Source organism: Motacilla alba, chromosome 1, assembly GCF_015832195.1.
Source record: "Motacilla alba alba isolate MOTALB_02 chromosome 1, Motacilla_alba_V1.0_pri, whole genome shotgun sequence".
NCBI lineage: Eukaryota > Metazoa > Chordata > Aves > Passeriformes > Motacillidae > Motacilla > Motacilla alba.
The window spans coordinates 8,745,178-8,771,512 of record NC_052016.1 but is presented as its reverse complement, the minus strand read 5'-3'; the positions used below and the strand labels follow the sequence as shown (position 1 = coordinate 8,771,512).

General features: G+C 54.8%; 1 protein-coding gene across 1 annotated transcript in view; it reads left to right on the top strand.

Moving 5' to 3' along the window:
* SLCO2B1 (solute carrier organic anion transporter family member 2B1) overlaps positions 1–24,315 on the top strand; it is a 31,490-nt gene extending 7,175 nt beyond the window's left edge. The window contains exons 2-15 of the mRNA XM_038130444.1: positions 755–832; positions 4,728–4,865; positions 4,957–5,119; positions 6,544–6,771; positions 7,820–7,918; positions 8,280–8,410; positions 13,809–13,917; positions 17,763–17,927; positions 19,079–19,271; positions 20,081–20,237; positions 21,629–21,798; positions 22,404–22,468; positions 23,392–23,512; positions 23,757–24,315. Of these exons, the coding sequence (XP_037986372.1) occupies positions 764–832; positions 4,728–4,865; positions 4,957–5,119; positions 6,544–6,771; positions 7,820–7,918; positions 8,280–8,410; positions 13,809–13,917; positions 17,763–17,927; positions 19,079–19,271; positions 20,081–20,237; positions 21,629–21,798; positions 22,404–22,468; positions 23,392–23,512; positions 23,757–23,931 (1,983 nt within the window). The 5' untranslated portion in view covers positions 755–763 and the 3' untranslated portion in view covers positions 23,932–24,315. The remainder of the gene's footprint in view (positions 1–754; positions 833–4,727; positions 4,866–4,956; positions 5,120–6,543; positions 6,772–7,819; positions 7,919–8,279; positions 8,411–13,808; positions 13,918–17,762; positions 17,928–19,078; positions 19,272–20,080; positions 20,238–21,628; positions 21,799–22,403; positions 22,469–23,391; positions 23,513–23,756) is intronic.
* The last annotated feature ends 2,020 nt before the right edge of the window (positions 24,316–26,335 follow it).

Below are 26,335 nucleotides of genomic sequence, written 5' to 3'. Positions count from 1 at the left end.
GGTCGCGTTTAGGTGGTGGCTGGGGGCCCGAAAGCGTGACCGGAGGGGAGATGCAGGAACGCCACGGGTGACAATGGGATGCACAGAGAAGCAGGGCTTTAATCCATCAGAGCCCAGCACAGGGAGGGATGGGAAGGGCTTACTGAGCAAGGAGCTGCTGCCCCCAAGCCTGGACAGATCCCTCCGGAGGGATGCGGAGGCTGGGTCCTGGTCAGGGCAGGGCCAGGACTTTGCATCCCCTTGAACTTCTGGGGTTCTGCAGCCTGCTGAGATCCCTCTCAGAGCCCATTTCTGCATCCCTCTGGAAACCCATTTCTGCAGCTCACTGCTACCCTTGGATTCCCATTTCTCCAGGCAGATGAGGTGCCTCTGGATGGCAGCACAGCCATCGGCTTTGCCAGCTGCCCTGCCAGCGTTTGCTGCTGCCAGCTGGCTGAGGGTGCCCCATCACCCAGGCCATTGGTAAGGACGTCACACCGACCCCAGCAATGTTGCACAATGTTGTCTTTGCCTCTGCTGAGCAGCGTTTCACCTCCCAGACCTCCGGGGTCTAACATTTTGCAGGCTGCTTTGTTGCTTTGCAGAATTAAAGCGCTCCGAGCGAAGGAAAGCCAGGAACAATTTGTGATTGCTTGGGAGACCTGTGTGCCCGCTGTGGGGGTGTTTGCAGAGCCTGGCAGGATTTTGCCTGCTGAGCAGGGGGGGAGTTGAGGCCCAGGCATGAGCATTGTGCTGAATGATTTATCTCTGACAGGCTGACAGAATGACAAGGAGCAGCCAGCCGGAGATGGCCCGGAACACGCTCTGCAGGAGCCCCTTTCTCAGTGTCAAGGTAAACACCCCCTGCTTTCTCCAGCACCCCCTTGGCTCCCTGGCCTGGGAAACAGCAGCTCAGCTTCCTGCAGAAGCCACTGGGAGGATTTATGGGCACCAGGTGTGCTTGGGAAATGCTGCTTGTGTTCCCCAGGGTACAAGTGCCTTTGGTGTGGAGTTGTCTCCATTCCAAAGCCAGTGGGGCAGTGAGTGATGTTTCAGTGCAGGTTTAACTCACAGCTCCTCCAGAGAATCACAGGATGGGATGGCTTGGAGGGACCTTAAAGCCCATCCATTCCCACCTCCCTGCCATGGCAGGGCCACCTTCCACTGTCCCAGGCTGCTCCCAGCCCCACTGTCCAGCCTGGCCTTGGGCACTGCCAGGGATCCAGGGGCAGCCCCAGCTGCTCTGGGCACCCCGTGCCAGGGAACAGTTCCTTCCCAAGAGCCCATCCAGCCCTGGCTTTGTCAGTGGGAAGCCTTTCTTCCAAGTCTTGGGTCCTCCTGGATTCATGCAAACCCAGGCCCACCAGGTGAGGGTTTGAGGAGCTCTGCAGAACCACAGGCTGCAGAACCACCTGGAATGGTTCCCTGTGTCTTGCAACATCTGCTTCATTCCCTTCTGGCTCGATGATAATTCCTTGTTATCAGTAGTGGCAGCCCTAACACCAGTGCATTACAACATTCAGGGTAGTAGGAAGCCAATTACCTGGCTCATTAGAGGATCTCACCAGGCCAGAGAGCAAAAGATGACTGTCGGTCTCAAAGGCTCAAGACTTCTCTGTCCCTTTTGCGGGGAAGATTTGGGGTTTTGAGGGTTTTTCCACAAATGCTGGTGCATTTAATCTCCCTCCTCCCGTGTGGCAGGAGGAAAGTGAGTCACTGAGGCAGAGGCTGGCAGAGCCTGCACAGAGGCTGGAGACACAGAGCCGTGGTCTGAGGCTCTTCCCCAATCCTCTTTCAGCCCATTCAGCTGGTTTTTATCTGGTGGGTTTTGTTTGTTTCTTCTCTACTCCCCAGCAAGGTTATCTTTACAAATATGACCCCGCTGATTTTCCCATGAGGAGATATTTTAAAGGGGTTCAGAGACTGATCCATTGAGGGGCAAAGCCAGCTCAGGCCTGTGAGCAGAATCAAGCTGTACTTTGCTGCATCTGTGAAGGTAGAGCCTAAAATCCCAGACTGGTTTGGGTTGGGGGTGACCTTAAAGACCCTTAAAGACCCTCTTTGTTGCAACCCCTGCCACGGGCAGAAGTGGAGGAAGCTCTTGTCACCAAGAACACAATTATCCTCAGCACAGGATGTTCTCCCCTTATCTCCTGGGTTTTTTTTTTCAAGAAGTTAGGCCACCCTGTCCGGTTTCTAAATGACTTCCTCAGAAAACAAAACTTGCAGGCTAGGGTTTGAATGGCTCTTGCAGAGACACAGAACCATTGCACAATGTGGTTGGATGTGTTTGAAGTGGCTGAAGGACCAAAAATCACAGCACTGCAGTTTTTGTGGGTATTTATATCTCCAGAGAGCGCGTCACAAAAACCATGGACCACATGTCACAATACATCTGAGGGACATAACTAAAACCTGCCCTGCTTGGCTTCAAGGAGCATTATGATTTAGATGGGAAGGAATTGTTCCCTGTGAGGGAGCTGAGCCCCTGGCACAGGGTGCCCAGTGCAGCTGGGGCTGCCCCTGGATCCCTGGCAGTGTCCAGGGCCAGAATGGATGGGACTTGCAGCCACCTGGGCCAGTGGAAGGTGTCCCTGCCCGTGGCAGGGGTGGCACTGGGTGGGCTTTAAGCCCCCTCCCAGATACAGGCCCAGCCAAACTGCTTCCAGCTGTTTCCTCCCAGACCCTTTTGCCATTTGCACAGCCCAGTGTGCCTCTGTCACGTGCTGAGGCACAAAACCCTCTCTGAAAATAGCCTCCAGAATCCCCCAGCCACGTGGAGAGAGCGTGGTGGGGATGTGCTGGTGTCAGCTGGGCAGGGCGGCGTGGGGAGCCCTCACGGGGAGAGTTTGCTGCCAAGCTGCACCATCCACACTGCCAACACAGGCAGCCCTTGGAAAAGGGCTTTTTCCAGACCACCAGGAGAGGAAATACTGGTGTTTAATTCCCAGGTCTGTGATTTACTGCCTGTGTAGGATGTGTTTCTCTGTTCCCTTGCACATGTGGGATGGGAGCAGCAGTACCTCGCCAGTGTTTGGGTTCTCTGAGTTGTTTAATTCCATGGGGGTAGAGGGAAGGATTTACAAGCACAGCTCAGCCCTGGTGTCCATGGTCTGTCCTGCTGCCAGGGAAAAGGTCTTGGGAAGAGCCTGGTGTCTGCCAATCCAGGTCACCTGCTGGGGCAGCACATGGGTCCCAGCAGTCCAGCAGAGCAAAGGCCAGGAAAAGCCTGCTCTTTCTTTTCCTGACAAAAAACTGAGAGCAAAGAGCCCCTAGAGGCAGGACTGGGGTCCTTGCCCAAGCCACAGCAGGTCCTCTGCAGGGCCATGTCTCCTAAAATACCAGATTGCCAATGCATTTTGAGCTGCAGAGGATGTGGGGCAGTGCTGGGCAGCTGCTGAAAACCCCTGAAGTTCCAGGATTTGGATGCTCAGGGGACTGTGTGCTATGGATGCCTGCAATAAACAGATCCGGTTTCAGCCTTCCCTGTGAAGTGATATGTTCAGGAAGCAGAGCCTGGACACAGCCAGCAACTTGGAGGAACGCAGGAGTTTTAGCAAAGCTGCCTCTGGGGACGCTTTCCTTTGGCTGGGTGACATTTCCCCAGTCCAGACACGTTGCACCCGTCAGAGGTGACATGAGGCTGGAAGGGGGAAGGTGCTGGGTGGTTCCTGGTGTGCACCATGCCAGGCCATCGTTTGGGAGGCAGTGACCTCAGCCCAGCCCCACAGTTCCCAGGGACCCGGGGGTTTGACCTTCCCCCTTTCTGTGCTGGGGATGTTGCCTTCGCTGACAGAGCAGGCCAGCTTGGCAGTGACCTCACTTGATGTCTGGATCAGAACGAGATGTAGCAGAAATCCAGGCCAGGCTCAGCAGTTCATCTGTGGTTGGAGCTGCTGCAAAACACACGGAGCAGGGTTTGGGCACCATCCCAGGCTGAGGGCAGCAGCTCTGGAAGGAGCCAGGGCATTCAGCCTGTCCCGCAGGGAGATGGGTGGGCCGTGTCCTGAGAGTGTGTGACTGTTTAGGCTGGTGATCTGAGCTCTTTTGGGGGCTGGAGGGGTGCCTGGGAGAGCCACAAGGCAGCAGGAGGGAGGCGGCTCAGATGGAGGAGGGAGGATGGAGATGAGGGCAGATTGTTTTTCTGGGAGATGGTGAACTTTGACCAAGTTTGCTTCTGGAAGTGGAAGAGAACCATCACATTTTCCAAAGGAGATGTGTTTTACATCTAGGGCTTTGTGAGAAGGAAAGGAAAGCAGCCTGCATTCTTCTCCCTGACCTGCTGATTTTCTCTAGAGGAGTTGTTTGTTGGTGTGTTAGAAAGGGCTCATTCCAGTCCCAGAAGAGCTCCCAGCACTGGGGATGGCTGTCTGCCTCTGGCTGAATAGGAACAGGAATGTTGTGCAACCTCCCTTCTGCTGCCGCATCCGAGGGACAGGGCCAACACAAACAGGGATCATCCCAACTGAAGGCATGTGTTTGTCCAAAGCCACTTCTCAGCTGAAGAAATTGCAGCCTCCTCGCTGATACTGACCCTGCTGTGACTTTTGGCAGGGGCCAATTCCATGCTTCTGACCTAATCTCAGGAGATTTCACTGGTGGCAGAGCAGGGGTGATATTTCCAAGGTCAGAGGTTTAAGTTGGATAATGGTGCCTTTCTGAGGGGGATGCACTTTGTTGTGCTGCAGATCTGGGTGGTCCTGCAGCTCTCAGTGATCCTGCTGGGTGCTCCATTTCTGTCTTGGCAGTTCTTTGTGTTCTGCCACGGGCTGCTGCAGCTCTCCCAGCTCCTGGTCTCTGGCTACCTGAAGAGCTCCATCTCCACCATCGAGAGACGCTACGGCCTCTCCAGCCAGACCTCGGGGCTGCTGGCCTCCTTCAACGAGGTGAGCAGCCTCCCGAGCCGTGTCCCTGTCCCCCTGAGCGCCGTCCCCGTGCTGCCCTGCCCTGGGGACGCACTGCTGTCTGTCCCTGCAGGTTGGGAACACGCTGCTGATCGTCTTCGTCAGCTACCTGGGCAGCCGCGTGCACCGGCCACGCCTCATCGGCTGCGGGGCCCTGCTGGTGTCCCTGGCTGGCTTCCTCATGGCTCTGCCCCACTTCCTCACGGGGCCCTATGAGTATGACCGCTCCGTGGCCAGTGAGTGCTCACAAACCACCTTTGGGCCCCGTGGGATGGAAGGAAATAACAGAAGGACAGGATGGTTTGGATGGAAGAGACCGTAAAAATCATCTCATTCCACCCCTGCCATGGGAGGGACACCTTCCACCATGCCAGGGTGGCATTGGACACTTCCAGGGATCCAGAGGCAGCCACAGCTTCCCTGGCAGCCTGTGCTCACCACCCTCACAGGGAATAATTCCTTCCCAACATCCCACCTATCCCTGCCCCCTGGTAGTGGGAAGCTGTTGTGAAATGACCTTCCCTCCAGGCACTGGGAGCTGCAAGCTGTTGGCTTCTCCTCAGGAAATTTTATTTTTTTGAGAATGAAATCATCTCAGCCCTGAGAGGCAACAGCCACTGGTGGAAAGCAGAGCCAGGGGGATGTGGGAGCCATGGAAGCACGGAAAAGGGCAGGAAAGCAATCAAAACGCTGTTTGTGCCTCTGATTCCCCTTGTTTGCTGCACATCCAACTTCACCTGCCTTCCCTGGTCTAGTTGGGCTGTCTTTGAGGTTTTAGACCCCACTGGAATATCAGCCTCCCTTGAGATACGTGCCAGTCTAAATCTCTCATGTAGGGAACAGGACAGGGTGGGTTTGGGATTATATCCCTAAAGGAAAATGAAGGGATGGGAACAGAAAGAAAGGAGAAAACAAGTTACTTGCAACCTTCCCAATTCCTGCCATGAAGCTCCAGCAAACCTTCTAGAAACTTCCACTGAACAGCTTTTGTTTGGCTCACCAGAGGGAGAGCAGCTGGTTCAGGCAACTGCAGACACCAAAGGAAAGCTGAATAGGTGAATCATTGCTGGCTGCAAGCAGGGGCCAGCTGCAGCCCCAGCTTGGAAACACTGAGCTGGTGTTTCAGCAGTGCTGCTGCAGGTAGGCCTGGGTCCGAGCACTTGGAGTTGCACAGGATCTGGGGCATAACCATGGAAATCCTGCTATCAGCACCAGCACCCCCTTGCCCAGGCTTCTAAGGAAGATGGGGGTGCTAGAATCAGCCCTTTCACTTAGACAGCTTTTCTGAGGAACATGAGCTCTCCTTTCCTGGGTAGCTGCCCGCAAAATCTGCAGGTTTGCCCATTTACCTGTATAGGGCGGCCTGTCAAAGGTCCTGGGAGTGACCCTTGATGGAGGAAAAGCCTTGAAGGCTTTCCAGGCTCATGAACCTGTCTCTGTGAACACCAGTGCAGTGACCTTTGCACCTTCTTTGTGTTTTCTTTCACTTGCCATCTAAGGATAAGGTAAGATAAGGATGTGGAGCTGCTGGAGCAAATCCAGAGCTGGGGGTATTCTCCTGAAGAAGGCTCCAGGGAGACCTCAGAGCCCTTCCAGTGCCTAAAGGAAGCAGTCCTTTCTGCAGACCGAGCTCCTCAGAGCTGTCCCCTTGTCACCACAGGCACCTTCAGCAACACCACGGACCTGTGCCAGCCTGGGGCACCGGGGGCCTGGGCCAACCTGAGCGATGCCAGCTGCACACCCCATGCTTCCAGGGAGAACCACGAGGTTCTCCTGGTGATGTTCGTGGCCCAGGCTCTGCTGGGCATCGGCGGCGTGCCCATCCAGCCCTTCGGCATCTCCTACATCGATGACTTTGCCAGCGAGAGGAACTCCCCCCTCTACCTGGGTGAGGCTGGTCCTGGGCAGGGGACAAGCCAGGCTGCAGCTGGCAACCAGGCCAGACTGGGCTGATTGGCATTATTGAGAGCAGGGTTCGTTACAGCCCTTCTGCTCTGCACACAGCCAGCAGGGTTTCTGCAGAAAGAGTTCATGTGCTTTAGGCTTGGGTGGGCAGCAGGAGAGCTGGGGAACACCATTTGGGGCAGAAACTGGGGGTTTTGGCCTGAGAGTGACAAAAACTGGAGTTAATTACCATATCCTCCTCCAGAGAAGCTTCAGGAAGGCCTAGAGGGACAGTCTGATCTCTGTGTTCACAAGTGGCAGCCGTGGGTTTAAGGGGCAGCAGTGGGGACTCTGTTTAGCTGTCAGCAAAGCCAAACAAACCAAAGAAATCAGTTTCAGCCACCTGGGAGATGGGAGGGCGCTCTTCAGCAGAGAGGTGCTGGAGAACAGCTTGGGCACAGGCCCACAGGGGTGTCCCAGGTGGTGGGATGGACAAGGTGGTCCTTGCAGCTCCTTCCAGTCCTTTCCCAGCTGTTACCTGTCACAGCCTTGAACTGAATGAATGGAGCAGCAAAGGTAGGTCAAAACCAGGTCATTACTGCTGAAAAAAGGAAGCACAGCATCAAATTTTGCTCTGGTAGATGATACAAACCTCTCACATGTCAGGTAGGAGTTGAATCTTACATGTGTGGATTTCTTTTATCAGTAATTCACAGAGAAGAGTTCACTGATAACTTTTATCTCCTTCACCTGTAAAACTCGGTGTTCCCTGGATTACTGATGCCAAGGGACACCTCTTGTTCCTGGGAGTACTGCAGTCCTTCTAGGAGGCTGAAGACAAGTGTCAGGAAAGGTCTGAGCCAAAGGGAATTCCATGTGGGAAAGGAAGATGGAGAGCAAGGGGCTGTTGCTCTTGGAGACAAGAAAGCTGCCGGGGAAATGGGCTGTGCTGGAGGCAGGTGCAGCAGAGCCTGGCCCCACCCTGAGCCTGGCACCTGTGTCCCCAAGGTCCCTTCCCCAGGCTGAGCCCTCCCTGCTCTCGTGCCCCACAGGAATCCTGTTCTCCCTCACGGTTGTTGGGCCGGGGGTGGCCTTCATGGTGGGCTCTGCCATGCTGAGGTTCTACGTGGACATCGACAAAGTCAGCTCAGGTGAGGCAGCGTGTCCTGGCAGGGCTTCTGGAGCAGGGGGGCTTCCAGCCTCAGGGGGGTTCTCTGTCCTGTGGGGCAGAGTGGGCATCCAGCACATCCCTGTGCTAGCTGTCTCCATCCAGAGGAGCCCTTTGGATGCCCTGAGGACAGCAATGACATGGGGAAGAGACCATGAAATGTGATTTAGTGGTGGGCTGATCAGGGCAAACGCTGCTCAGGCCCCAGGACTGATGGTTCGTGGGTTGGGAGCCCCCACCTTGGGGTGATTGATTGCTGGGGGTGGCTGGGGCTACCCTTTGGTGCACTGGGGTACCTCCCTCATCCCAGCATTGGTCTGATGCCCTCTCCTCACGTGTTGCAGCTGAGGTGCAGCTCACCAACAAGGACCCGCGCTGGGTCGGGGCCTGGTGGCTCGGCTTCCTGGTGGCCGCCAGCCTGGTGGCCCTGTGTGCCCTGCCATACTTCTTCTTCCCACGGGAAATGCCAAAAGAGGTAGGAGATGTTCTGCACACACATACACACCTCAGTGGGGCTGAAATGCCAGCCTCAGGAGCCTGAACCACTGAGGGTTCTGTGCCTTGGGGAGGGGAGGAGGCAGTCCCAGATTCTCATGTTTACCAGAGGTTTGCCAGGGGAGGCAAAGGGCAGCCAGCTTTGTGTGTCCTGGCAGCTCTTGTCTGGGAGCAACCCTCAGTTTTAGAGGGGGAGTAGAAATTCCATCAGTGGGCTCCTGGCAGGCGAGGACAGCTCTTCTCCAGCAGAGCTGAGGAGGAGGGTAGGGAGTGTCTGAGGAGTCCAGAGCTGCTCCCCAGGAGTGTCTGTGCAGAACTGTACACCAGGAGTGTCCGAGCAGTGCAGAGCTGCTCACCAGGAGTGTTTGAGCAGTGCAGAGCTGTTCCCCAGGAGTGTCTGGGCTGTGCAGAGCTGCTCCCCAGGGCCTGACACAGCTCGTGAGCTCCCCGAGTGTCTTGGCTGCGCGTGCCAGCACCTTGGGAGCAGCACAGCAAAACAAGCTGTGCTGCCACAGGAGGTGTTTCTGAGGGCTGGGATGTGGCTGGAGCTGCTGGGACATGCACAGGAGGTGAAGCTGTGCTGCTCTCAGTGTCTTGGCCGTGCTGGAAGTGGTGTCACTGCCCTCCACATGTGCTGTACCTCAAGGCAGCATTGAAACCTTCCTGTCTGAACAAGTCTCTGCACCCGTGCAGGGTAATCCTTCATTTCTCCTGACACTGCCTGAATTTCCACAGGAATCAGTGGAGACTGGGGGTTCCCCGACCTGTTTTGCCAGCTCAGCTTGGGGAAGCAGTGATTTACTGCTGGCTGACCTGAGCTGTGAGGTGATGGGGTGCTCTGTGCATGGCAGGATGGGGGTGACCCCAAATGCAGCGTGCCTGATTTCTCCTCCTCTGCAGCCTTAGGGAAGGCCTGTGCTAGCAGGCTCTAGGCTCATCTGAGGGAAAAGTTCTTAAATAGGGCTGATGGGAATATTAATTTCATAAACGCCTCTTGAGAGAAGATAATGCACTTCCAGCTAAAACAGCTGCACTTCCTGGCAAGTGCTGCACTCTGAGCAGTTTGGAAGGGTTTGAGGGGGAGCGGACTATTGATTTTAAAAGGAGCAGGAAGATCTCACCCTGCTCTGCTGGCTGGGATCTGTAGGATACACTTCCACATGGCTGAGCACCCACGTGTCCCTCTGCAGCATGTGAATTTGTTGAATTCTTGGATTTCTCCCCATTTCTAGATCTCCCTCAGAAAGCTCTTAGAATCTGATGATGGTTGAAAAGAATAGTAGGAAAATACAGTGAATATCCAACTTCTGCCCTCCTTGCAGAATGGGAGGCACTGGGGCCAGCCATGCCTGCCCCGTGGGGGTATCAGCACCAGCAAGGGGCCCTGCCTAACAAAATTCAAATAAAAGTCTCTGTAGAAAGTTTGCCACGTGCTGTTCTGTGCACACATGTGAGCTGTAGGAGCACTCCAAGATGTGCTGGAAATGGATGTTTTCCTCTGTGTGTGTACTGTCCTGCCCACGGCACATCCCTTCAGGCACAGCATGGAAAAGCACAGCTCTGCTGTGCCCAGCTGAGGTGCTGCTGCAGCACCAGCTGGGATTCTACTTGTGGCCACCCTCCTCAGTGGGCATCATGCAGCAAACACTGGGTGTCACCCAGCCCTCTGTGTCTCTGGAGACTCCTCTGCCTCCTCCCACCAGCCAAGACACATCTGCATTTTTTATTCCACAGCCACGTGTCAGCTTCACCTTTTCCTGATGAATTCTTTCTTTGAAGTTCCTGGAATGGCTCGTGTTAACATTAATGATAGTGTGGGGCTGCTCTTTTGATCTTTTTCTCGTAAATTAGTCGCTGCAAACCCTGAACATTTTTATTTCTCTGCTTTGCTGCTTGCCAGTAGGTTTCTAGCACCAAAGTATCCTGAATAATCCTGTTGAGGGCTGATCATGGCAAAGCCATGAGGTTGTCATGAAATCAGGAAGGGGATGAGAGCATGAGGCTCCTATACAGGAAAAACTGTTTTCAGTCAAGAACAGCTCTTTCCCCCAGTAATTCCTGTTTAATCCTGCCTCCACAGGCCCAAACCATTCCTTGGAGTTGTGTCCTGGATTGTGAGGACTTTCCAGCACTCTCCAGTGGCTGTGTGGCCATAGTTTTTGCTCATGCTTTGCCATCTGCTGGGGTTGCTGTATCCATTGTGTCACAATATTCCAATATTCCTGGCACACAGGCTCTGTCTGTCCTGCAGCTCTGAGGGTGACACAAAAAGGGTCTGAAAGGGGCAAAGCTGCTCTCAGAGACAAAAGCAGACACTTACAGGGATCCAGGGGCAGCCACAGCTGCTCTGGGCACCCTGTGCGACAGCCTCAGCACCCTCACAGGGAACAGTTCCTTCCCAAAATCCCACCTAACCCAAAACAGTTCCTTCCCAAAATCCCACCTAACCTAACCTCCTTCCTCTGAAAGTCATTCCCCCTTGTCCTGTCCCTCCCTGTCCTTGCAAAAAGTCCCTGTCCAGCTCTCCCAGGTCCCCCATGAGGTGCTGGAAATGGAGGTCCTTCTCTGGAAAAAGCTACTGTGCTGCCCTGGGTGCCTCCTTAAAGCTCCAAAAGCAGCACCAAAGGCAGCCCGGGAGCACAGGGCATGGTCTGAGGAACAAAGAGGGCCAAGAGGCAGGACAGGCTACAGGAATCCTGCTCTCTACAGCTGGATTTTCCCCAGGGAGCTTTAAAGGCAGGCACAAACAGCAGCTAAAAATAATCCTCCCTTTTGGTGGGAGCAAGGTGCCCCTCAGCTGGTTATTTTAACACTCCTGGAAATAGGGTCCCTGAGGGACCCACACCTGCTGGAAGAGGCATAATGAAGTGTTTGTAGGGAGCCTGACCTTGTCAAAAGGAAAATCATTCTTTCCCAAGCCATGAGGCTTTACACTTTGTTTGTCTAATATGAAAATAACTTCTCTGACCTTACTTTTCAGCGAGCTGGGAGTGCCAGGTTCTGTTCACAGCCAGAGGGAAACTCTGCAGAAACCTCAAAATAAACAAAGAAAACCTCTCTGTCACAGAGCAGGTCATTTATCCCTGTTTCCAGGGGTGTATTTGGATCAAGCCAGCCTGCTGGCACCTCTGGCTGCCCTTCTCACAGGTGCAGTAGCAGGTGGGGAGAGCAGGAGCTGCCAGGGAAAGCTGCTTTCATTTCCCTTTCCTGCAGAGCCCTGCTTAGCCATGCCCAGATTTATTCACGTCTATGTAGGGAAAAGGGGGATTTCCCCAGGCCAAGGTCAGGTTGGGGATGCTCTTCCTGATGCAGAGTGTGGGGGAGCTTCATTCTCCTTCCCCAAAAGCCTCCTCCAGCCCCCCGAGGGTGAGAGTGATGCCAGTGAATTCATGGAAGCACAGCACGGGTTGGGTTACAGGGACCCCAAAGCCACCTCTGCCATGGACAGGGACACCTCCCACTGTCCTAGGGTGCCCCAAGCCCCAGTGTCCAAGCTGGACACTTCCAAGGATCCCCAGATAAAAATGCAGATAAAATCTCATTGCAAAACCATGAGATGCAACGAGTGGCACCAAGGAGCTAAGTCCTTTAAGGATTCATCCAGGAAAATCCAAGTGTGGGGGCATTTTGCAAGCTGAGTTTGTTTCTCCTTGGCATGATGCTGGGGTAGGGCTGAGCAGCCAGCTCGTGTTAGTGCACCTTCCAACTCCAGCTTGACAAATTTCTGCTGTGAGAATGCCAAAATCCCCCGTGGCAGAGGCACAGCATCCTCCTCAGGGCTTGGGCATCTCTGATGGTGCAGCCAGCACCATTCCAGCATCATCCACAGCAAGCAGGCAGGATTCCTGCTTTTCCTTCTGCCCCTGCTTTCTTCCAGCCCACAGGAATGTATTTCCTGATCCTTTCAGGCAGCAAAGCACCATGCCAGGGCCAAGGCAGCGCAGAGATAGGAGCTTTCCCCCTCTGTGAGGGCTTTGCTCCATGTGCACGCAGCTGAGCCAGGGAAACATGCCCTGCCAGGGTCACACACAGGGACATCCCAGACTGGGGGATTTGGGGGGAGCTGGGGTTTTGTCTGGACGTGCAGGCTGTTGACTCTCAGAAGTACAAACAGCTGGAAGCTGAGGAAGCCACAGGCAGGAGCAGCTTGAATGTATTTTTGGAAAATGCTGCAGTTTCAGTGCAGAGAAGAGCCCCTGTAAGGCAATTGAAAAGTGAAAGGGGTTTTATCTTTGCATCTGAAAAATGTATGAAAGCCTGAGCTCCAGCAATTCAAAACAGGAAAGGAGTTTCACTGCTTCTGCCCTTAAAGAGGGCACATGGCACCCAGAGCACAGACACTGTGACCTCGCTGCTGTTTAATGAGCACTCTCATTTCAGAGCAGAGGAGGTGGTTTCAGCCCTAGAGCTGCGCGTTTCCTCCTGTCCATTACAGGTCTCTAATTGCTGCTGAATGAACTCATTTGTCCAGCTCAGGTCAGGGCTGCTGAGCTGATGGGGTGGCAGAGCTGCAAACACTCTGCGGCTTCCCCTGAAGACCACGCTGCCCTGAGCCCTGCCTGCCCCCCCACAGGCACAGCAGCACATCTCCAGTCAGTGCCCCCTGCTCCTGTGGCTCCCCTGCAGGCCTGCAGATCCTGCAGGGGGTGCAGAACACATCCCAGAAATGCTCCTCTGGCTTTCTGGTGCCCTGGGGTGTTGGACACCCCGAGGGAGGCTGCCATGGACCTTCCTTCTCCGAGCCCTCCAGGGCCGGGCACTCCACACTGCCCTGGGCAGCGTCTTGTCTTAGGAGGTGACAAACATTTTGCCTCCATCCCAGACCCCCTCCTTGCCTGGATGCATTTCCCTCTTACAATTGCTGCCTCTCTCCTGCCCGGCAGCTTGTGAGGGAGCACAGAGACTGTGCTCACCCTCCATCCAAAGCTGTGCTGGTGGGGAGCCAGGTGTGTCCCTCCTTGGGTGGCTGTGCCCACACACACGGGTGGAACAAGCTCTGGGACAGAACAGCATCCCCCCAAGGGTATCCAGCAAAGGTTGGCACCTCCTGAGCTTGGCACCTCCTTTCCCTGCAAAGGCTGGCCCCTCCTGAGTCTGTGTGAGCTGAGCACACGGTGTGCTGTGCCTGGGGAGTGGCACAGCTGGATATTAATGGAGTGTGCCCCACCACTGTCAGGAGAGGTGGGAAAGCTCCTCTGCAGCATGGGAATGTGTCTGGATGCTGCCAGCCCCACTGGAAACCCAGTGGTGTGGGCAGGGAGCGCAGCTGGACATGACAGGGATGGCCATGCTGTGTGTCAGGGTTTGGGAGGGAAAAGGCCAGGGCAGGGGGAGCTGTGGCATGACGTGTGCAGTGACAGCCTCTGGTGTGTCCCCAGGTGGTGACAGGGAAGGACAGAGGCAGCAAGAAGAGGGAGAACATGCTGAGCCAGCTCAGGCCAAGGTCCCAGCACACGGAGAACCTCTCCCTGATGGAGTTCATCAGACGTAAGTGTGCCAACACCCCTGCACAGACAGCAGCTCCCTGCTGGCACACACACACAGCCAAGCTGGGCCATGCCAGGCCTGCAGTGCTGCCAGGGAACAGGGATGCTCCCCCTGTGCTCAGCCCAGCTCCTGGATCAGCCCTTGAGATGCACCTTGGGCTCAGGCCTCTCTGCTCCCTGCCCACACCGCCCTGCTGCACCTCCTGCCAACCAGAGCACCTGGCCTTGGTCATTCTGAGTGTCACATGCCTTTCCTGGCAGTGCCCAAGGCCAGGCTGGACAGGACTTGGAGCAACCTGGCACAGTGGAAGGTGTCCCTGCCATGGCAGGGGGTGGAAAGGGATGGGCTTTAAGGTTCCTTCCAACCCAAAGCCTGTGACTCTGTGATCTATGGCTCATGTGGGCAGTAGGAATCAGAGGCCACAATCTCACCAGAGCCCAAATCCAGGCAGGAAGGAGGGGTGCTAGCTGTGGGGCTGGAGCAGAGCCATGGGAAGGAACTCCTTTGGTCAGAGGGGTTTGGGAGCTGCTCTTGCTCAGTCCTCAGGCCATGGAATCAGCAATCAGACTCACAGCAGCACTGGCAACTTCTCCTCCCCAAAAAACCTCATCAGACTTCCTCCTGCAAGGCTGGAGATGCTGTCCAAGGCAGGCTGACCTCCTGTCCCACTGAGAATGGCCAGCGCTGCCTGGGGCCAGGCTCTGGGCAGTCAAAACCCAGAGGGAGATCTGAATCCAGTGCAATTAAATTGTTTGGAAATGAGTGAGCTGCTTGTGCTGAAGGGGATCAGCTGGGCTTCAGTCTGTGGAGGCATCTGCTAGTGGTTGGGATGTTTGGGTTTTTAAGTACTCTGCACTTTGGCAACTACTTAAGTGACCCTCTGAAGTCACTCTGTGTCAGCTTCCTCCGTATTTCCCAAATATTATGCCGTTAATTTATTGCAAATTCTCCGTGTTCTGAAGGTCAGTGCAGGGCAGGCACAGCCCGGCAGGCGTGGGCAGACGTTTCTCCCGCTGGTGGCAGCGCTTGCTGTCAGCCTAATGCTCAATTAGAGGAGGCAGTCGGGGGTTTCTTCCCCCCCTGACCTTGTGGCACTGTCATTTAGAAACCTGTGTGATGGGAGCGGCTGCGTGGGAGCAGATTGATGGTGCTCAGATGGGATTTTCACACCGGCACTCTGCTCTGTGCCTCTGAAACACGAATCAAAATGAGCTCCCTGCTCCCGGCTGTGGAGAGCAGGAAATGTCCTACCCTGCTCCAGCTGCAGCTTTGGTGCGGGGCTGGAATCACTGCTGCTGTGTCAGGGCTGTGCTAATAAATCCATTATTTCTCAGAATTTATCCCCCAAAGCCCAGTTCTGAAATAAATGAAGTGTCTGGTTTATGTCAGGAGAGCAGTCTTGCTGAAATCACCGGGCTGTCTAATACAAAACTCTTTTTAGAGCCAGGAAGGGGGTGGCAGGTAGTGTGTGATAGTTACATGGGGCAACCTGGGTGAAGCCCAAAGACTTCAGGGTGGTTCATCTGCAGGTCACTGGAAAGAGAGTTTCCTTCCTGTTTCACCACTCTCCTGCTGGTTTTGTTTCCTCTCTCTGTTTCTCCTTTTACTATCATTTTCTGCATGATCATTTATGAAAGCAGCATTTGGAGATGAGATTCTCCAGCCTGAATCTCCTTGGAAGTGCCCCAGACCAGTTTGGATGGGGATGGGAGCACCCTGGGGCAGTGGAAGGTGTCCCTGCCATGGCAGGGGGTGGCACTGGGTGGGCTGTAAGGTCCCTCCCAACCCAAACCATTCCATGACTGTGGAGAAGGAAATTCTTTTTCTGTGTGTTCTGCTGCTTTGGGGACACCCAGAGAGCAAAATCACTCTTGTGGCAATTTCTGCCATGTCCTGCAAGCAGAGCAAGGTCAGCTTGGAGCCCATCCATCCCACGAGGTGCTCCTGGGAGCCCCCTGAGCTTCCCTGGATGTGAGGGGCAGGTGCAGAGCCCTGGAGGCTCTGTCTGGGCAGGGAGGGCTTTGCCAGCCCAGCAGCAGCACCAGGATGGGGCTGTGTGCAGGGTAAGGGTCAGGCCAGGCTCTGGGGACACTCCAGCACTGAGGTCACTCAGCCCAGCATGGAGCTGGCTCCTCTGTTTGGGCTCACTCAGAGCTGGGCGCTGATCTTGGCTCTGGCACAGGCACTCTGTGTGACACCAGCTTGCACCCTGCTCCTCACATTCACAAATTCCTCCCAAATTCCTCCTGCTGCAGGCATCAGGTCTTCCTGCAGTAATGGAAAAAGTAGGATTTAGCTTGCCTGAAGTAATTTCCATTGCTAATTTCCAGGCTTCTGTTGAAAACACCTGGGAGGATGTGCAGATTCTGCTGCACATACTGGGAATTAGCCCATTAAAGGTGATCTTCAAAGCAATTGGAGCGCTGCACTCGTGACTCGTTTGTTTCTCTTATGGTCCCCAAAGGCAGTTTCAAGGATATTTTTGTTTATTATTTTAAAGTTTCCACTTGCTTTTTCTTTCTGCCCAGCTGCTTCTCTGGAGCTGCAAGGAGGATCCAATTAGGGATTGCAGAGGATGGAAATCTTGCTCCCACCATGAAGTGGGGACCTGCTTAGCTTTCCACCTCTGATCTGGGGTGTGTGGTTTAATTAAAAAGACCAGAGACCTCCAGGGAAAAGGACTTTTTGGTGGAAGATCCCCACAAAAGGCTGGATTGACTCTCAGGAGATTTTTCAGCCTGCAAGCTGAGGTTTCCTCAGCTTGGCTGAGAAATTCCAGGAATACTCTTCAAAAATTAGGACCATCAGTGGTACTTGAGAGCAAAACCATCTCCCCCCTTGGGTTCACAGTGGTGTAGTGCACCTCCTTCCCTCCCTGCTGACTGCCAGCCTCCAGAGGGTCAGTATTCCAGGGTCCCTGGCCATGCTTTGTATGCCTGGACCCCTCTAAGGACCTGCTTTTACAGCTCCCTACCATTTTTGGCTGCTTGCCTGACCTGAGGGCAAGGTGCTGAGCTGGAAGGGCCATGCTGCCATGAAGGGGAGATGGGGACATGGGGGACCCACTGCACCCTCAGAGGGTCCTTTTGCTCTTTGCAGAAGATGTAGGACAGCCAAAATCCATCCCCATCTGGGGCCAGCTGCCAGACAAGCCCCAGGGAGACGTCCCTGGCGCCGCTATGCTGGAGCAGATAGAAAGATTGTCCCACTTGTTTGTCAGCTGCTGAAAATTAACACCATTAATTTATGGCAGTCCTCTGCATTAATCCTCGCTTGTTAATTCCTTATCTCTGCTCCAGCACATTGGCTGCCCTAGCCCTCATCTGGGAGACTCATCAGCAGTTTGTTTGGAAGTTGCCCTTTGCGTGCCAGCCCAAGCAGGGGAAGGCGGTGGGGGAGCAGCAGCAGGAGCAGAAGGTGGCTTTGGGGTGTGCAGGAAGGGGACATCACTCCAGGAGGGACAGTGGCAGCTCCCAGCTGACCCCGAGCCCCCTGTGCTGAGCAGGCTGCAGACCTCTCCTGCTCAAGGGTTCAGCCCTAGGGCAGCGTGCTGGAGTGTTCCCTGGCTGTAATCAAAAAATGTACTTTTCATTGTTTCATTTTTTCATTGAAACTAAAAGGACACTGAAATTGCAACCGCAGCAAACAAATAAATTAACTTTTAATGACTTCCCATCTACTTCTGTATTTGTTTTAGCAGCAGCCCTGCCAGAAAGCTGCAAGGAAAGGGGGTGGAACGAGATGAGCTTTGCAGTCCCTTCCAACCCCAGCTCTCCTGTGGTTCCCTGATGAATATTTTGCTGTGGCCCTGCTCCCATGCAACAGGTGGCCCCTTGTCCTTGCAGGTTTCCCCGTGGTGCTGCTGAGGAACCTGCGGCACCCCGTGTACCTGCTGGTGGTGCTGGCTCAGGTCAACATCTCTGCCATGGTGGCTGGGTTAGCAACCTTCATGGGCAAGTTCCTGGAGAGGCAGTTCTCCCTCACAGCCTCCCTGGCCAACATGATCATTGGTAAGTGCTGCTGAGCTTTTGACCCCTTAAAAAACCATCTAGAAATCAGGAAGAGTTCCTCTAGAGTAAAGCCTCCTTCTCACAGAGTTCAGAGATCCTGCCACAGAAGTGTTTAAAGCATGTTTTTGAGCAAACAGCACCTCAGGGAAAGAGGCTTCTGAGGTCTGGGACAGATAAATCAGAATAAAATGAGCAGAGCACCCTGGCAGAGCCAGGGCTGAATGCAGCTGGAAGGTTAAATGCTGAAGCAGAGCTGTCCTGCCCTGATGTGCCCAGCTGAGCTGTTCCCAGCCTTGATTTACCCTCTGCATTCAAGTCAGCACCGTGGTCCGTGGATGAATTTATCTGGCCTTTGTTCTCACCACTGAGTCTCGCTTGGCCTTTTTCTTTCAGATCAAAAAGCTTTCTGTAGCTGGAAATTCCTTCCTTGCGTGGGCATTTAGGGGCTGAAAGCAACCTCCCTGTTGATTCCTAGCTGAATTAAACACTTTGCTTGTCTCTAGCTGAACTTTGGTCTCCCCCCAAAAATGGGGGGTTTTATGTAAATGGGGTTTTATGTAAATGGGGTTTGACAAGGGTGACCACAGAAATGGGCACAGTCTTGCTCTGCACAGAAATTAAACATCCTCCCCAGGCTGACTTGGTGCTTCTTCCTGTCAACACTGAAAAATCACATTTTGCTGGGTGAGGCACAGCTTTCCACTGCTCCTGACATCTTCCACCCATGGATCCATGAGGCAGCCAGTTTGCTGTGGGGTCCTTTTGGAAAGCAGCTTTTTCTTAGCGTTATTCCACCAATCCCTGCAAAAACCTTGGTCCCTTCTGAACCACCTGTGCTGAAAAATAGCAACCCAGCAGCAAATCCTCTGGGCCTTTGCTGTGAGAAGGGACTGGCACAGACCAGAGATGGAAAACAAGGTACAGTGATAGGACAAAGGGGGATGCCTTTAGATTGGGTGTTAGGAGGGAACTGTTCCCTGGGACAGTGGGGAGGCCCTGGCACAGGGTGCCCAGAGAAGCTGTGGCTGCCTCTGCATCCCTAGAAGTGTCCAAGAACAGGCTGTCTGGGCTTGGAGCAGCCTGGGATGGTGGAAGGGGATGGAACTGGGTGAGTTTCAAGGTTCTCTGATTCCATGCCTGCCTTTCCTCAGGTGCTGTGAACATCCCTGGGGCCATGGTCGGGATCGTGGTGGGTGGTGCCATCCTGAAGCGGTTCCAGATGTCCCTGAGGCAGTGCAGTGCCCTGTGTGTGCTGGGCATGCTGCTCTGCCTGCTCACCGCCTTTCCCCTGCTCTTCCTGGGCTGCCCCACGCAGAAGGTGGCAGGTGTCACCCACTGGGACAGGTACCTCAGCTCCCGGGCTGGGCATGGGGGCATCCAGGGTGGGCACACCCCAGTCCCAGGCACATTCCTCGGGGTGGGAGCCAAGCAGAATCCCCAGGAATGGGTTTATTCCCTCAGGAGGGGCAGCTAGTGGAGGTAAACTAAGAAAATCTGAGCCCGCTGTGTCCTCAGGTTTAGGGCAGAAAATGTACTGCTCACCTTCATGACTTATCCCACACATGGTGGAGTCATTTCAGCTCTATCTCCGATGGCTTAAAACCTTTTTAACACAAGATTTTTAGGAGCAGGGTTATAAGAGTTCCACCAGTGAGATTTCCTACTGAGGAGCAAGCGTGGGACTCAAAGTAAACATGTTTTTGGCACAAACAGCACAAGTTTTCATCTTGGAAAGCGTGATGGGTGATTAATTCAGGCAGGGGCCAGCCCTGGGATCACACCATCCAAATGTGGGCAGGAGCTCCTCGTGTGCCCTCAAGGCTGGATCCAGGTCTCTGAATTCCCTGTTCAGTGTCCTGTGGTCCGGGCCCTCAGGGGGAACCTCCCTCCTTCACTCCCACAGTGTGGCAAGAACCCCAAAGGCCAGGTTTGGGACCAAGAATGAGAGCAGTGGGTGGCTCTGGTGCCCAGCTGTGGTTGGGATGCTGTGCCAGGCAGAGCAGAAGTTTGGGGTGAGGGTGGGATTCCCGTGAGAAAGGATTCCTTGTGCAATCAGGTGGGTTTTGCTGATCCCAGCACACACACAGTGGTTTTCTCTGTGGGATGCATGTGGGTGATGCTCCGTGCCTGCATTAACCCTTTCCTGGGCGCAGCTCTGGCCTTGGCCATCACGCCATGGCGTGCAACGCGCACTGCCGCTGCCCCGAGCGGGGCTTCAACCCCGTCTGCGGCTCCGACGGCGTGGAGTACACGTCCCCCTGCTCTGCTGGCTGCAGCAGCGTGGCCCTGCGCCCCGACAGCTCCGTCCTGGTGAGTCCCAGCTGGCCCCAGCTGGCCCTGCTGGCCCGCTGGGCTGCCCTGAGTGTCTGTGTGACAGGGGAAAGTTGAGTGCGGGGTCACAGTGCGGGGGTTTGCTCCTGCTTTCCTTTGCTGTGGGTTGTTCTGCTGCTCTCCTGGGCCTGCAGGCAGTGCAGCTCAGCAGACCCACCTGAGGAAACCTTTGCCACTCCAAGCCTGGCCCGCAGGTCATAGTTAGCAGCCCATGTAGGATGAGTGGCTTTCCTGCACTCTCGGCACAGGATGTGATGGCAGAGGGGAGCTGTCTGGGCAGTTTGCAGCAGCGTTTTGTTAATTAGCAGCGCTTCATTTTGATAACAATCACGCTTTCTGCCAGAGCTCAGTCCCAAATGTGCCTTCCTGCACCCCCACGCCTGCCTTTTGTACAGCAGATCCTTTCCAACTGCTTTTTTCCTCCTCGGACATGCCTCTCTCTTCCAGCCCTTGCTTTCATGGAAATTTTACACTTTTCTTCCCATTTTCAGCAGTACAGGGACCTCTGGCACTCATTGCCTCCTGCCTTCCCTGTCCCAGGGTTTCCAGGAACCCTCCCAGCCTGCAGGAAACCCTGCAGTTGTGTGCCCAGCTTTGCTGCAGCCCTTCCAGAGGGCACCATGTGAACTTGGATGTAGGAATGAGGTTTTGGGAGACCCTGAGCTGCCTCTGCCTCTGGGATCACTCTTCTGCAAACTGCCACCCCCTGACAACCAAAAGATCATGCTCATTTTATTTAAAGGTCTCTTTAAAACAAAACAAAACAGAACAAAACAAAACCAAAAAAAAAAAAAAAAAAAAACAAAAAAAAACAAAAACCAAAAACCAAAAAAACAAAAACCCAGGGGTTTCTTGTTTAAAACAGAAAAAAAAGGGAGAATTGTGACCAAAAAATAGAGAAATGGAAAAATTCCTCATCCGTCACCTCAAGGTATCTTTTCTTTGCTAGAGGGCTGTGCTAGTTATTTATGAGCCTCTCTCAAAGGTGAGGTTTTACATGTTTGATTTAACACTCCCTGAGCTGTGGCTGCAGCTCTGCCTGGGATGCAGGGGCTCACAGCAGGACAGCACCTGGCACAGGTGGCACAGCCACCCTCACAGCCAGGAATTCCTCCCGATGTCCCACCTATCCCTGCCCTCTGGAAAGCCACTCCCTGTGTCCTGTCCCTCATCCTCAGTCCCTCTCCAGCTCTCTTGGAGCACTGGATGTGTCTCCGAGCTCTCCCCGAAGTACCGAGTGCTAATTCCTGCTAATTATTCCCAGACAAATCCTATCTCCTCTCCTTCGCTCTGTCAGCTGGCAGCGTTCCCTTCCATCTGCCCATCCCTGGGCCCGTGAGCAGCCCCTGGATGCGGTCTCCTCTTTGCAGAACTACACCGGCTGCAGCTGCATCGGGGCACCGGGAGCGGCGGGCACCGCCAGGCCGGGCACCTGCGGCACCGGCTGCTCCCACCTCTTCGTGCCCTTCGTGGTGCTCTCCTGCCTGGCAGGCATCCTGGCCAGCACCTCCCACACGCCGTCCTTCATGCTCATCCTCAGGTGAGCACACCTGGGGCACCCTCCTGGGCAGCCACAGTGGGCTTCCAGAGGGCATCTGTGGGGCAGGGGGATGGATTTCTCCAGCTGCAGGACTGGGGGTTAAACCAGCCCTGCCTGGGGGTTAAACCAGCCCTGCCTGGGGGTGAAACCAGCCCTGGATTGCACCTTCTGCAGATTGGAGATTAAATCAGTTCCTGCCTGGGGGTTAAACCAGTCCTGACTGGGAGTTAAACCAGCCCTGGATTGCAGGTGGCAGCAGGATGGAGCCAGCCTAGATGGGAGCCCAGGCTGGTGGGGCTGGACCCCAGCACGGGTAAAGCTGAGGCAGAGGGGAAAGCCATGGGGGAATCTCTGTCTTGGTCTGTAAATGATATTTCCAAGCTCTTCTGGGCCTGGCAGGATTTTCAGGCCAAGAAAAGGCCATGGGCAGTGTTCAGCCCTAATGAATGAACCCTCATCAGCCTTGGTGATGTGAATGGGAACTCCCTGGGATGCTTGAAGGCTGGGTTGAAGGACAAGTGTGTGGGTGAGGTGCAGTGCCAGGGAGGGAAGCATCCATCCTGGAGGGATTGCTAGAGGGCATTTTGTTCTATTTTGTTTTTCAGGAGCATCCAGCCTGAAGACAAATCATTTGCTGTTGGCATACAGTTCATGCTGCTGAGAGTTTTAGGTAAATTGAAATGTGTTAAAATACCCTCCTGGAAAATAATGGCAGCTCTTGGAGAGGGCTTTCCCAGGGCAGGGAGAGATGCTGCCCTGCAGGGTCTGGGAGCACGTGGGGGGGATGAGACAAGGCAGCTCCAAGGACTCCATCCCCGGTCCCTGGGACCATGGTTTTTGGGTGTCTGTGGCACCTGGGGCTGTGGTTCAGGCTGTGGCCCACAGGTCCATGTTTTTGGGGTAGCTGTGGCCCCCAGGGTTGTGTTTTTTGGGGTGGCCATGGCCCCTGGGGCTTGTTTTCAGGGTGACCATGGCCCCTGGGGCTGTGTTTTTGGGATGTCTGAGGGCCCTGAGGCTGTGGTTTGGGCTGTGGGCCCTAAGGCCTGTTTTTGGGGTGGCTGTGCTCCCGGGGCCTGTTTTTGGGGTGGCTGGGGCCCCTGGGTCCGTGGTTTGGGGTGTGGGTCCCAGGGCCATGGTTTTGGGGTGGCTGTGGCCCCTGAAGCCTGTTTTTGGGATGGCTGTGCCCCTGGGGCCTGTATTCGGGGTGTCTGTGGGCCCTGAGGCTGTGGGTTTTGGGCTGTGGCCTCTGGGGCCTGGTTTTGGGGTGGCTGTGGCCCCCAGGGCCTGGTTTTCGGGGTGGCTGTGCCCCTGGGGCCTGTTTTCAGGGTGGCTGTGTCCCTGTGGTTCAGGTTGTGGCCCCAGGTCCGTGGTTTTGGGGTGGCTGTGGCCCCCGGGGCCTGTTTTCAGGGTACCTGTGGGCCCTGAGGCTGTGGTTTTCGGGCTGTGGTCTCCGTGGCCTGTTTCCAGGGTGGCTGTGGCCCCGTGGTTCAGATTGTGGCCCCAGGTCCGTGGTTTTGGGGTGTCTGTGCCCCCGAGGCCTGTTCTGGGGTGTCTGTGGGCAGGACAGGCCAGACTGACGCCGTGCTGTTGCAGCGTGGATGCCGGGCCCGGTGCTGTACGGCAGCGCCATCGACACCAGCTGCGTGCTGTGGGAGAGGAGGTGCGAGCGCAGGGCAGCCTGCAGATACTATGACAATACCCTCTTCAGGCACAGGTAGGGACGGACACAGGGTCAGGGACGCCGGGATGAACCCCTGTGCCGAGCACTGGGAATGCCCAGGGATGCTCCTCACCCCCAGACCGTGCAGCCTGGGGGCCACGGAGGGTCACTCCAGGCCAGCTCCCTGCTCTGGGGCAGAGGCCGTGCCTGGAACAGCCTCGCCAGAGTCCCAGGGGTGCTGCTTGGAGCTCTCAGGAACATCCCTGCCACCCTGACCCACGGTGTCTGTGCCCCACAGGTATCTGGGGCTGCAGTTCTTCTTTGAGGTGGGTGCCTTCCTGTGCTTCGTGGCCGTGTATCTGATCCTCAGGAAGCAGGAGAGGGAAGCCAGCCAGGCGGAGGAGGCAAAGGCAGAGCCAGAGAAGGAGAAACTGGCAGGAAAGTCCACAAAGAGCCCGGAATCCAAAGTGTGACAGCGAAATGTGGGTTGTGATCTGTGCCGGGGAGGTGAATCAGCCCACAGCCGAGCTGTGCGGGGTGGATGGTTGGAGTGACGGACCCGGGGCTGCTTCCTGCTCTCCCGGCTGGGATGGACCCTTCCTGCACTGCATGGATCCATCCACATGCTGTTCTCCTCCTCAGGGTGCAGCTTGTTCCTTCACATGGATTAGTCCTCACTCTTTAACCCATGGACTCTGCAGCCTCCTGGGTTTGTGTCCTGCAAAGCAGTTTTTCCTGCTGACCATCTCGGTGATGCCAGCACTGAGCAGGAACCATAAATCTGAAAGGTTTTACGGAGTGTTTTTTTTTTTTAAATAAATCATTTTTAAGAAACAGTTTTGTACTGAACCTGCAGATCTCTGTGACTGATGTTTATAATTCTTATTTTCTGTGTTATCAGCACTTACTTTCTGATGGTCAGTGCTTGAAGCACATGAGAGTTCAGGTGCATTCCTGGTTTGCAGTTTGAGAAGGGCAGAACTTTTCCCAGGATCAGAGGACGAGGTTGGAGCCCTCTCTAGACTGGGTAGAGCTTGTGGCTAAACCATCTGAGCCCAGCACCAGCCAGCCCAGGGCTCCCTGAAGGGGGTTCTGTCTGTAATTATGGGGTGGAAGTCCAGCCTGGTGCTATTTTGGTTCAGCCCCCTCTATTTCCTGCATTCTTCCCATCCTGGGGCTCCTTCCCACCCAGGAGTGAATTGTGTTACCCAGCCACAGCCACTGGGTAACTCTGTCATTTTTGGCTCCGGGATGGAATTTAGTAGAGAAAACAAAACTTGTAAGTTCAAATATGCATAAAAGAAATACACAGAGGGGAAAATTCATTCCCTCCTCCCACCCTGGCAGATATCCTCTGGGAAGGGCTGGGTGTGCAGAGAAGTGAAGGGAGCAGGCCTGTGGTGAAGTGACTGAATTTAGCAATTTCCCCAAAATATTTGCCCGGCCGTTCTGAGGGACCCAGTTACCTCAGTGCAGACTGGGAGGGTGATTGGAATTTTTTAGGGGTTTGGGTTGGGGTTTTTTTTCCTATTTTTGTGCAGTGCCTTGTGTTCACTGAGCTGAGAGTTTACAGCCCTGTTCAAGAAGGGATGTCTGGCTTCAGAGAAGGTTCTGGAAGGCAGAGGAGTGCATGGATGTTGCAGGGGTGTAGGTGCAGCCATCCAGGGAAGGACAAGTAGCATTTGCTGACCACAACCTTTAGAAAGCCAAAACCAGGAGAGTTTTGCTCTATCCTCTTTTCCAAGGCACAACCAGGCAGCATCTGTTGCTAAAGCAGCAGGATGAGGTTCTTTGGGCTGGAGCAGGGAGGAGATGGGTCCTTCCAGCTCCTTGCAGCCCAGGAATCTGTGGCATCCTTGGAGAAGAAGGTTCTTTCCTGGCTGAGCACAAGCCTTGGCTCTCAGGCGCTGTCCTGCGTTGCTCAGCTGAATCCCCAGTACTCCAAGGTACTTTCCACACCACAACAAACAAACAGCAGCACAATTTGCTCCAATGGTGTGGGAAGTGGGGAGCTGCAGTGTGCTTTGCCAGGAATCTGCCACGGATTCCATTCTTTGCCCGTGGAAGTGTGCAAGCCCAGGCTGGATTGGGCTTGGGGCAGCCTGAAGTGGTGGGAGGTGTCCTTGCCCATGGCAGGGGGTGGAATGGGATGAGCTTTAAGGCCTTTCCAACCAAAACCATTCCATGGTTCTCTCCCACATCCCACTGGAGCCCCTCAGGGCTGTGCAGCCTTTCTGAGAGCCCCTCAAGCCACTGAAAGCAGTGGTTCCATTTACAGAAAGGAGGGGGAAGGGGATAACTGGACCCTTTCCCAAAATAAACAGGGAGTTCAATTGCCTGTGGTGCTGCTGCAGGTGGCAGGCAAGGCTGCACATCCCTCTGCTAACGGTTGGGATCCTGATGGATGCACAAGGGGCCTGCAGGATGGCCTGACCAGCTCACTGCCAGCCCCTTCTCACTGCTGGGCTAAGGGCTGCACGTTCATTTTCCCCTTGGAAAACTCCCATCACACCACAGAAAGCTCTGGCTCAGGCAGAGCACGGGCTGGCACAGCCTGAATTCTTCCTTCCCTCGTTACCCCTCCAGAAGAGGACGGATCCCAGGGGATAACCATCCAAGGCACCTGCAAGCTGTGTCTAAGCTCTAGGCTTGTTCCTTTGCTTTTGCTCTGGTAATTTCCATCCATTTGGGCTGGAGTTTCTAAAAAGAGAAATAAACCCCCATTTCCCCCTCCCCTCCCCTGTGCTCTTTAAGAACGCGGTTGAAAGGGACTGACTTGCAGGGAAGATGAAAGAGAGGCAGTTTGGAAAGGCTGCTCCCATAAAGCCCAGGGAATATGAAAGGGCTGGCAGCAGCGAGGGAGCAGCCGGAGCAGCA